This window comes from Xiphophorus hellerii, chromosome 10 (genome assembly GCF_003331165.1).
Source record: "Xiphophorus hellerii strain 12219 chromosome 10, Xiphophorus_hellerii-4.1, whole genome shotgun sequence".
NCBI classification, from domain to species: domain Eukaryota; kingdom Metazoa; phylum Chordata; class Actinopteri; order Cyprinodontiformes; family Poeciliidae; genus Xiphophorus; species Xiphophorus hellerii.
In genome coordinates this window covers 4,724,486-4,736,875 of record NC_045681.1, presented here as the reverse complement: position 1 = coordinate 4,736,875, position 12,390 = coordinate 4,724,486, and the positions used below count along the sequence as shown (strand labels likewise).

The 12,390-nt window shown below is 35.2% G+C and overlaps 1 protein-coding gene across 1 annotated transcript; it reads left to right on the top strand.

Moving 5' to 3' along the window:
* The first annotated feature begins 2,701 nt into the window (after positions 1 to 2,701).
* On the top strand, positions 2,702 to 10,714 carry LOC116727740 (mucin-13-like). Its single transcript, XM_032575366.1, has 12 exons — positions 2,702 to 2,862; positions 4,135 to 4,683; positions 4,785 to 4,901; positions 7,052 to 7,158; positions 7,348 to 7,409; positions 7,523 to 7,683; positions 8,127 to 8,255; positions 8,332 to 8,377; positions 8,463 to 8,500; positions 9,017 to 9,104; positions 9,266 to 9,533; positions 9,616 to 10,714. The coding sequence occupies exons 1-12, from the start codon at positions 2,808 to 2,810 to the stop codon at positions 9,775 to 9,777; spliced, it is 1,782 nt and encodes a 593-aa protein (XP_032431257.1). The 5' UTR covers positions 2,702 to 2,807; the 3' UTR covers positions 9,778 to 10,714.
* Positions 10,715 to 12,390: the final 1,676 nt, after the last annotated feature.

Here is a 12,390-nt window from a genome sequence, read left to right as displayed (position 1 = left end):
CCAGTAAAACCAAATGTTCTTTACTGGTGCTCTTTACACCAAAGTAGAGTTTAGTTTGCTAATTTTGGTTCCTTACAAAATTAGCTCTTAATGAGAACCCAGATACTCCATCCATCCATCCATCCATCCATTTTCTAACAGCCTTGTCCCTAGTGGGGTCGGGAGGTGCTGGTGCCTCTCCAGCTAACGTTACGGGCGAGAGGCGGGTTCACCCTGGACAGGTCGCCAGTCTGTCACAGGGAAACACAGAGACAGACAGGACAAACAACCATGCACACACACTGACACCTAGGGAGAATTTAGAGAGACCAATTAACCTTACAGTCATGATTTTGGACTGTGGGAGGAAGCTGGAGTACACGGAGAGAACCCACACATGCACAGGGAGAACCCAGATACTCCCTTTAAGTAATTCTTTTTCCTAATTTTTCCAAATGTTCATCTTTTAATCCTGTCAGTTTGTGATGTTTACAATTCATCACCTTTTGAAAGCTGTGTGGAACAGACTTGCAACTTTGTCAAGGATAAACCTTCCCTATGGTCAGCATGAAACGTAGAATACCTTCAAGTAATTTTGTGATGGTGACGTAAATGAGTATTTGAATGGGTGGGGGAAAAAAGTCATCTTTTTTTCCACCATCACCCTAGATGACGTAGAAATGGTGCAAGAGTTGAAGATAGTATCAGTGCAAAGAGAATCAAAGTCAATGTAAAGCAGTTTCTGTTCAAGAGCAGCAATGTCGCCATTCTTCAGGTTCCATTAAAACTTTCATTTCCCACTTTGTGTGCACCCATACTCTCAGTAAACAGTAATTTAGAGTTCCTTCCAACTTCATACGCGTTTTATTTAGGTATATTTTTATCTGTTTATGCCTGTAATTGTCTCCTTTCACAACATAAGCCGTCTTAAAATCAAAGGTCAGGTTGATTTTATTGTTTTACTGGTAACTAAATGATGATGATGATGATGATACAGGAAGTAAGTGGGTCAAAATATCCTTCAGCGGCAATATTTTAAGACTTATTATGAAAAGAAATATATTAGAGATGATTTGTGATTGTATTCCGATTTAGATTGTTAAATAAATCAAGCTTAAAAATATCTGAGTGTTAAGGAAGGACAGATGGGACAGTTATAAAAGCATTTAACAACTGACAAGGAATGGAATCTTTGTTCCTCTGGTTTATTATTAACATCTTTCTGTAACCTATAAAGTCAAAGTCAGAGATATGCGTGTGAAAAGGAGTGAAACAGCATGAAAAACAGATCTGTCCTCAAAAGTCAGAGAATGTCTGTTTTTAGTAACCAGTGGTGTCATATTGTCTCTGAATGATTGTACAACATTCTCTAAACTCTTTGCAACGTCAAGGGCAAACAATGAGGGATAAATATTCACAGGACAAGGTTTAGTTAATCTATCAAGGTATTTGCTCTGCTTCAGAAGGTTTGACATGTTTATGCAGAACTTCTACCTTGTCCTCTTTCTAATGCTCAGTTTGAATTTCCCTTTGTCATCTTTACCACATCCAGATTCCTAAAAGAAAGGATTTCAGTTGACTCTGTATTTGTGCTAACAAGTAGATGAACATATGTACCTAATAGTATGTCTGACAAAACTGCACATGCAATAAACTAGAGGTTGGGGGGGGGGAAACGAGAAAAATAGTGAGCTCTCTTGAGTGTAATAAAGTAGAGGTGGTTCAAAAATACATCTGTCCTCAGAAGTCAGAGAATGCCTGTTTTTAGTAATCAGTTGTTATTTTGTCTCTTTGGGTTTGATTGTACAACATTCTCCAAATTCTTTGCAACATCAAGAGGCAAATAAGTGTGATGTTTTGGATGTTCACCTTCATAACTTATGTAGAGAAACTTGTTGAAACATTTTGCCTGTGCTGAATTGGGAAGATATTTTATAAATAAGTCGTTCTGCTCATTGTCTTTGAATGTCTAGTATGATGTATCATGCTTCTCTGAGGTTCATCACAAATTGCACATTTTAAATCTGTACTTTGAGTCATTCTCTCAGGTAAGATAGCCAGTCAGAAGAATATTCATTGTTATTAAACATAAATTCATGACAGCACATATTTATAGCCAGGAATCTTGTAATTTTAGGTAAGCTATAACTCTTTACATGACACCTGGTTCTAGAAATTCTTTCAACTATATCTGAGTCTGAAAAAAAACTACAGATTCCTGTCCCCTCACCTGCCTCAGGTATACATCCTTACAAACTGCAGCTGTTTTGGCTTTAATGAAACATTATTTAAAGCTCCTGAAGACAAAATATATCAATATAGTGAGGAGACTTTTACCTTGGTTGATGCATCTTTTTATTTTCATACACTTTTATGTGAATATAAAGAACTTGGTGGACTGTTTGGTCCAGATGAATAACTGTAGAGTGATTTAACATTTTTGTTTCTGTTTTTTTTATCCTAACAGACATCAAGTGTGTTGAACTTACCCTTTATAGTTTTCCTTCTACTGAGAGTGTATTGGCCCATGTCAACGACCAGTGACATACTTTCAGCTCCTCCGAAAATCTGTGCCAGAGACAGTTTATGATATCGGATAGCAATAAGGAAATACATTTTTTTTAAAAAACCTGGCCTCTGGGGTTTTTTCTGGAAGACATTTAGTGGCCAGCGACGCCCCAGGAGGTGTGGCTACTGATACAAACTTCGCTGTCAGGCATGATTTCACATTCATCTTAGGCTTCCAACCTTTAAGGTGTCATCCACTCACAGGTTGTACTGCTTTTAGTATTTTTGTGGGATTTTGGCCTTATTTTATTTTTGGAACAATGGCTAAAACATTGATTGTGACATTCCTCCTTTGTATTGCTGTGACCACTGTTGGTAAGTAGTAATTCTTTTCTATCCTATCTTTAAATCATCTTGGTTAGAAGTAGCTGTCAAGGGAAACATCTTTTTCTGTAGTAGCTTGATTATGTTGTGCTTACGATGTTAAAATAGTGTCTGTTCTTTCATTAAACATGTCTATTAAACATGTCTATTATGGACAATAAACAGCACCCTCTCCACCACGTAGTGGACAGACAGCGGAGCACCTTCTCACGTAGGCTGCTCCAACTCCGCTGTCGTAAGGACAGATACAGGAAATCCTTCCTGCCACATGCCATCTCACTGTACAATAAAAGCTAAATCATTGTTCTGCACTAATCAGTCCAATTTTGCACAACTGCACTGTGGCACACTTGCTGTACATATATTTACATATACATATCTGCATTTTTTGAATCTTTGCAAGGACGGCTCTTAAGTTGCTTTTTATATTAACAGCATTTCATATTTTTACAATTTATAGCATTTTATATTTTATTTTTTATTTTATCTACAACTACTACTCAGTGGTAGTTGTTATTATGTCTTGTTTCTATGCTGTAACTGCGAAGTAATTTCCCTGCTGGGATGAATAAAGTACTTCTATTCTATTCTATTCTATTCTATTCTATTCTATTCTATTAAAGCAGAAACAGCTCTAGTCTATAAAGACTACAACAAAGCAGGTGAAGCAACAGTTTAACAGAGAAAATTTTATCTCTTACTAAATATTTATCTCATTTTTTAGCTTGTAACTGAAATATCCCCTGGCAACATATCGAACACATCCATGGTTATTTTTTTATTAAAGTAATGGCCTCAAACCGAAGAAATTTCACTTTATTTAAGGATAAAAATTAACAATAAATTGAGTTTGCCTAATTATATTAAGGGAATTTACAGGTTTAATGTACAAGCAACTATATTTATTTTAAAAATAGTGTCTGAAAATCTGAAAGGGTTTACTCTTTAAAGATGATATAGCTTCTGCTGCAGTTATTTCAGTGACCATAATTATTTGGATTTTTCATTCAGAACATGTTTTATTATCCAAAGCCATACCCGAAGCTTTATATTTAGTTGTTGTGGAAGAAAACATAACAGACAAAAAAAGAGTAACCTCCTAAATAATTCAGCTAAATTTGTTATCAATTAGTTAAGAAGCATAAAATTCATGTATTGTTAGTTAAACTGAAGCATTTTCTTTAAATAATGATGGATTGATAGCAACGACAACATATGTTTTATAACTTGGAACTAATGAAAAACTAACATCTGTTTACACAGCAACAGAAGAAACAATCCTATCAATCACAACTAAATCTCCAACACCTACACCAACCACGGAAGTTGCAACTGCAACAACAACCCCTCCAACACCTACACCAACCACGGAAGTTGCAACTGCAACAACAACCCCTCCAACACCTACACCAACCACGGAAGTTGCAACTGCAACAACAACCCCTCCAACACCTACACCAACCACGAAAGTTACAACTACAACAACAACCCCTCCAACACCTACACCAACCACGAAAGTTACAACTACAACAACAACCCCTCCAACATCTACACCAACCACGAAAGTTACAACTACAACAACAACCCCTCCAACATCTACACCAACCACGAAAGTTACAACTACAACAACAACCCCTCCAACACCTACACCAACCACGAAAGTTACAACTACAACAACAACCCTTGTAACACCCACGCCAGCTTCAACAGGAACTCCACCAACAGAGGGTTCGAGTGTTTCACCCAACACAGGATCTTCACAAACGAATGCTCCCTCCACAGCACCAGTACCTACAACTCCAAAACCTCCAAGTAATTCAGCTCCTTTACAAAAAGATAAATCATTTAGAAAGCATAGCTAAACATTAAAATAACTCCATTGTGTGTTTGTGATTCTTGTCACAATTATCAAGGTGCTTGTGCTTCAAATCCATGTCGTGATGGAAGCACCTGTGAAGAACGTTTCAACCAGAATTTCGCTTGCTTGTGTTTGCCTGGTGATGTTTATGACAGTTCATTCTGTCTAAGAGGTAAGTATCTGAGGGTAAAGCAGCATGGGTATATGAGGCTTCTGTCAGCTAAGTGTAGAAATCTGTGCAGATAGACAAGGTGAAAAATCTTGTTGCACCAAAGAACTTATCGTATTTAAAACTGGCTTTTCAGTAAACCAGTAAAAATTCAAACAGACTAGGCAGTCTTAATGTCATTCATTTGTTTGGGGATTGTGAGAATATGTTTAATTTGACTAAAAGATACGGGTTAAAGAAGTAATGACCTAGATTATTTGCTCTATTGTCTGTTATAAAAAAGACTCAGAGATTGACATAATTTTGATACCCAAGTAGATGCCCCCTGCTGGTCATTCTGAGGACTTTTATATATGGAGCTAAATTAGTCTCAGAAAGATTCACAACGCTTACGATGATATTTGTATGTGTACAATAAGATCCACAAGCATACAAGATTTGTTTGCGTACCACATAATTCACAAATGTGTATAACACAATGCACAAATGCTTATCTCAACCTTCACATATGTGTAAACATTTTGTCAAATTTACATGAACTACAAATCTGAAAATATGCATTCACACAGCCCTTTCTATTTCTCCACAATAAGAACAAGCCCCTGATGTATTTTTCCCTAAAATATTTCGCTGCTGCTCTCGGTAGTCTCCAGGGACTTTTTATTTTTCCAGGAAAATAAGAACCGTCTCATTTAAACTACTGTAAATGAGCAGTGCAGCCTAGAATATTTTTATAATACAGTAACTTTAATGTAAGTGCATGTACTTAATACAATGAGTCTGGACTGCAGGGTCAAGTCAAAAATATGATTTTTCCAGTAAATCTGGTAATGCACAGATTTCTGAGCTTTTCTTCTGCCTTGAGCGGAGCATCACAATTCTAATGCTCAGATATCCCAGCTTTTCACCAGCCTTGAACACATCATTCTCACTTGCTAATTCCAAGTGAAACAATGCAGTTAGAAAGTCTCAAAAGTCGAAAGCGAAGGCAGGCTGATCCATGCGCTTGTGCTGACCGATCCGTCCACAGCTGGTGATTTGTGCACAGGTATTTTCGCATTTTTATTCGTAGTCTCTTAGTACTTGTGCAGTGTGAAACATGTAAAGTTGAGAAACTATTTACACACATGTAAATATTGAGGTACACATTTAATTATTGTGATACACTTACTAATTTTATTGCATCCTTGTGGATCTTATTGTACACGTATAAATATTACTGTATGCTTTGTGAATTCCTATGAGATTAATTTAGCTCCATAAATGTAGCTCCATATTTAAAGCCTTTCAGCCAGGTTCCCATTCACTTAAAAAAAAGAAGAAATATCACATGGTCTGTCAGCTGATGAATTAATGATACTCACAATGAGATGCAAAACTGTGGCTCTCATAACTTTTATGGACAAAATTACTGAATATTTAATCTCATATTTATGACTGAATGTCGTTACCATGTCTTTAAAAGCCCAATTTAACTTTAATTCTCAAACTCATTACTGAACATAAACTGTCAAAAATAGTCATTACTATAGTCAAACTCATACTAATGACTATGAATCTCAAAAATATGACTGTACATTTTACACAAAATGGAGACTTTTAAACTCATAAGTATAACATGGAAATCTGAAATTATTACTTTTAAAGTTCAAATTTCACTAATATTGTCAATAATATAATTTTTAAACCTTGACATGCTCAAAATTATAACTGTGAGAATTGAAATTAGTATTTTAGAAAACCCTGCCTATATATTAACTAACCTGGCCTATTTATCTATCTATCTATCTATCTATCTATCTATCTATCTATCTATCTATCTATCTATCTATCTATCTATCTATCTATCTATCTATCTATCTATCTATCTATCTATCTATCTATCTATCTATCTATCTATCTATCTATCTATCTATCTATCTATCTATAATATTATAATTCTTTTTCTTAAAACAATTTCGTTGTCATCTAGTTATTAGGTTAACAGAGTTACCAGATTACTGGTAATATAACAGTTTTTTCTTCGTTTTTTAAATAGATATTTAATTGATAAGTAAGCTCTCATTTGTAAATTCAAACTGCTTGAACATTTCCACTTATGTTTGTGGGATTTTTGTGGAAGTTTCTGACAATAACCTTGTTTTTCCAAATAGCCAAGGTTTTCCCTGGACTGCTAGTCTTGAATAGAGCATATGATGACAAAATGGCCGACAAAACATCAGAAATATTTAGTGAGACTGCTGGAATTATTACTGATGCGGTAAGCACTCATTTATCTTTCCCTGTATTTTATTTTGGCCCAAACATCATACTTAAAAAAAATATTGGGGAGTAATTCTGGTGTCACCTGTATTGCACTTAAGATTAAATTAAAATATATTTTGTTCTTTGAGCCCAAACATTGCCTATACAAAACGCTGTTCACTAAAATGATATTTTTAATATACAGATTGAGAAACAGTTCAGTGGTCAAAACAATGGATACATTAAATCTTTAGTGCTGGAGCTCAGGTAAGTTTTAGAATCAAAACTGTATTTTCTATACAATAGTGAATGTTTACAGTATAACAGACTAATTCTCTGCTTAGTGCAGTCTTCCTTAATTATGACATTTTCCCACACAGGGAAAACAAACCTAATGCAAGGTCACAGACAAAGTCAGGAAACATTGAAGCATCAATAGAAATCATATATGAACCAACTGCTGAAATCACACAAGACACTGTAAAAGAAACAATGGGAGCTATCACCTGCACAGGATGTGCACTGGAAGGAAGCTTTACAGGTGAATTTTACACAAATATCTTCTTATTCTGGGGATTCTAGTCTAGTTTACTTTTCTCTTATTCTGTAAACAGCACATTCATTACAGTTATCTTCCAGAATATCTGCTTTATATTAATCAGAAATCTGTGGTGTTAAGGCTAGTTCCCATTTTTGTTTTGGAGCTTGATTTATTCTTCTTTTTATTTTTCTATTATTTTATTTTCTGTCATTATGGTTTAGTTTTGTCAGACTTTTTTTCTATTACTACACACTAATTTTCAACATTCTTGACAGCTATGGCACCTCTGCATGAACAAAATATACACATGTTAGAATTTCTGTCACGACTTTAAATCTGAAAAAGTTCTGATGAAGTTAGTTATCAGTGATGTTCTGGATTGTACGTGCATGTTATGATATTAAGTTTTCTGATGCCACCTTTTTTTCTGTTTCATTCAAAAGAAAAAAGCCTTTGTGATTCCAATTCATGTGACACTTTATCTACAAAGTGCAGTTCTACAGGCGGCAGTTTCACATGCAGCTGTGACGATGGCTTTATTAAATCAAATTACAGTGACAGATTATGCATGGGTAAGGATATTTAACAATCAAGAGAGTTGAAATCTTTATCTGAGCTCTAACTGGGGTATAACTCTCTCTACTTTAGCTGCATGTCCCGTTGGTCAGATATATGTGAACAACGGATGCAAAGAGTAAGTGCATCGACCTAACTGTCTGGCTTTATGGTTATCTGTAAGCCCGTCAGTTTCAAGTTAAACTATGTTTTTTTTTTTCCAGCTGTGACTTTGGTTATATTGGTTTCAACTGCAAGGACAGTGAGTATACAGTACTGAAAGTCAAAGCATGTTCATGAAGATGTTAATTTTTATGTTTGCTCGAGGGGAGGAATTACAACAAGCATGCAATTACAATTCAGCATACAATAAGCCATGTGTAAAGCAAATTATTTCTGTCATTTTGAGTGGAAATGTTGTTTTTTTTTTCAGAATTGGGGAGGCTGGGGAATGTTTTTCTATGTGTTAAACAGAAAACAGTTTTCAACACTGGTTCTAATGCTGGCCTTCAGCCATTAGCTGCATGTCTTCTTCTTTCTCTGCCATACTGTGCAGCTACAAAAGCCTTTACTTAAAAAACTATGAAACACATAAAACATCTACTAAAGAAAATGAAAGTAGTTCTTTAGCCAAGTGAATGTTCCCTATATAGCTATAATAAAACCTTTAAAATCAAAATTTCAATTTTGAGACAGAATGATCTCTAAAATGTGATCCTGTTGTATCAAGACCATAAAAAGGCTGAGACTAATTACTGACTGCTTCTCTGTTTGTTAGATAGGTTGTTGATCGTCGTGATCATTTGCTCTATCCTCGGAGCTCTGGTGATCGCTGCGTTGATCGCTTTGCCATTGGTGGTAACAAAGTAAGTTTGAACTCTGTTCATTTATCCACCTTAGTGACTTTTACAATCACCTGTTTCTCTAAAACTGAATTCATATTTTTGCAATAGACTGCAAGTTATGCTACATATGCAATTTTAAACACAACATTGTTGCAGTTTTTTTATATTATTCTTTCTTTCAGATCCAAGAAGAAAAGCTCCAAGACAAAAGAGGAAGACATTGGGATACCCTATCAAAGTCATTCTATTGCCAAGGCCCCACTATCCTCCAGCAATGGCAACAGCAAAGACTTTTCCGCGTCAGTTAAAGAGCCAACAAACAGCCTGGCAAATTCTGGGGCCCCTCGAATCCCACGGGCCACAGCCAACAGCAACTGGGACAGCAGGACCAACCTGGAGATGACTCCCAGCAACAGTCGGCAAAACTTGATTCCTTCAGGGATGAACTCGGTGGGTACACCTCTGCACGAGAACACAAACATCTGTGCTTTATTCACTCACAAATTATGATGTCTCTTCTTCTCTGCTGCAGCGATTCAATGACAACCAAGATGACATGTACTCGTACTCCCAGAATCGACCCAAAAACCACCCTTACGAGGAGATCCAACCCAAGAGCAACCCTTATTCCCAGAACCGAGCCTCAAACCCTTACGCTCAGATCCGAGGCCAGACAAACCCTTACTTTAATTAAGGAGATGGAAGCTGAAACACTTCAGGGGTTCCTATTATGGTGTTTTCTCCCAAGTGACTGCAATTCATTGGAACCCCACTGATGTACAAGATGTAATCAGAAGCATATCAGCTAAGATGTGCAATGTAATGTAGTAGATATTATTGTATCGTGTTCCTTTACTACTTTTAGCTGTTATTGTGTGACTTCTATCCTATAAGCTGTTATAAACCAGTCTGTCTTTCATTGTTTAAATCTTTTTAATTCTTGTATTCGGAGTCACCCGTAATTCTGTATGCTGATTGAACATGAGTCCATAATTTATACCATGTTTAATTTTCTTTGTGTTCATCTATGAATTTACTACAGTTGTTTTTTGCTCAGCATTTTAATTTGAGTCTCAATTTTATGTTGAACTAAGTTTTGGTAAATGAGATGAGCTGAAAATTTATCCAAATTAGAGAATGTGAAGATGTTCATCATCTTTCAATACAGTATATTTTCTATAGCGGTAAAATCATTTATAATATAATTCCAATAGTTTACAGTATTTAGCAATGCTTGCATCATTTTTCTTTTTGTATTTCCTCATGTGATATTGTATTTAACTGAAAAGCTGTAAATCAGAGATGAGCTGTATTTCAAATTTACACTAACATTTTTATATGGGTTAATAATAAAGATTGGATTGCTGATTTTCAAGTTTCAAAAGTTTTATAAAAAGGATCTTGCTATTTATCATGGACACATAAACATAATTTTAATGTTTCTACCTCTGATTCAAATTAGAGAATTTTAGGTCAAAATTCTCTAATCATATTGAATAAAAAAATACATTCATAACCCGACTCTAGCATTATTTAGATCAATTACATACTGATGTTTTCAAGCCTTTATTTTTGTTAATTATGACTATTTTCTGCTGACATTTAAGTCAACTTAATAAAAATCATCTTCATAATAACCATGTTTAATACTTTCTTAAAGATTGTTATTTTCAAAAAGTACTTTTAATCTCATTTATTGAATATGTCTGTAAATTTTATGTTAACTTTGGGCTTTAATTTATGCAAGAAACACTAACTATTATTGTTGTCGGATGGAATATTTATGCAATAAAACAACTTAAGCAACTTTTAAAACCAAAACTGAGTCGCCAGTTTGAGTAAAGTGAGATTGTTATCAGTTTTTGTCTTTTTTGTGATTCAAAATTACAAATCCAGGCTGAATTATACACATATTACCTTGGCTGGTCTTTCTTCCACTACATGTTGATCAAGCTTCCAGTCATAACCCTGCCTGGATATTTACATTTGTAACATTTTGAACTAAGAAATAATTCAGTTAGAAGATTTTGTCAACTACCATGTGCAATATGACTGGTTTTCTACATTGCACCCGCCAATCCCATTGGATATCTACAGTTGGGGGGTGAATTTGTTTACAAATTACCCAATCTCATATTGGATATCTGGGAAGAAAAAGTGGCCATTTGACAAATACATTTCAGCAATAATAACCAATTATTAGTAATTAATTTTTAGCTTGTGAGAGGAAAGCAGGGATATTTAATTTATGCGGTAGGGGAAAAAAAATTAAAACAGTTTTAATAAGCATCACAAAGGCTTTGTGTTTTCATAGGCTTAGCTTTATTGGATGACTTTGTCTGCACCCCACTCTTCTGTAGCTGTGTTTTGTTTTTGTTTGGGTTTTTTTCTAAGTATCTCAGTATAATTTGAGGGAAATGTCAAAATTCCAAATACCCTCCTCAATTTTGCAATAAAGATAAAATAAATGACGCTCACTTGAGGTGGTTTTTGGCTTTTCCAAAAAAGAGTCAATGAGCGAAAAGGGAGACGGAAAAACATTTGATGAATAAGTTCTCGCATCAAACCTTCCCATTTACTGGTGGGTCTGTGCCATACCAGAGGCACGATACACTGAAAGTTTCCTGCAACTTCCTGGAGTGAAAGATGCAGATATATCTGATCCACGTCTGTTGATTTTCTTCAGAAGCCGATAGCAACAAATTCCACTTCAATGTGACTAATGGAATGAGCGCTGTAGCCTTTGGCCAGGATGATACTTGGAGTACATTCAAGTCATCGAGTGGTAAAAGTGGTAAATGTTCCTACCAACCATTTGTTGGTAGGAACAAATGGTGGATTTGTTCCTACCAACACCCAAAATGATGTTGAAATGGAGCAAGAGTTGAAGAGAGTATCAATGCAAAGAGAATCAAAGTCAAGATAAAATTTATTTTTGCTAATGAGCAGCAATTCCTCTACACGTCAGCACATTAAAACATTATTTTTTTAGTAAGTAATCCCTAATCTCAGCAGTCAATAATTTAACTGAGTTCATGCCAACTTGATACACATTTGATTTATGCATATATTTATCCGTTAATTGTAGGTGACTGAGTGACTTCATGTAGTCCCACCCTGTTTTACTTGTAACCAAATGTCTGTAATGATACATGATCAGTGGGCTAAAATATCCTTCAGAGAGAAAATATTGATGAATATCTATTACAAATACATTATAGTAAGCAATTCAGTGGTAATTTGTGAATGTATTCATAAAGTTAGTGGAAAAAATCAAGCTTAAAATTATTTCAGTGTTAACAGAGGA

Excerpts from the sequence above, each read along its gene's own strand:
- LOC116727740 (XM_032575366.1), top strand. The coding sequence starts at position 2,808 with ATGGCTAAAACATTGATTGTGACATTCCTCCTTTGTATTGCTGTGACC. Across the intron at positions 7,684-8,126 it reads ACTGGAAGGAAGCTTTACAG|AAAAAAGCCTTTGTGATTCC; the intron begins GTGAATTTTACA and ends TTCATTCAAAAG. Across the intron at positions 9,534-9,615 it reads TTCCTTCAGGGATGAACTCG|CGATTCAATGACAACCAAGA; the intron begins GTGGGTACACCT and ends TCTCTGCTGCAG.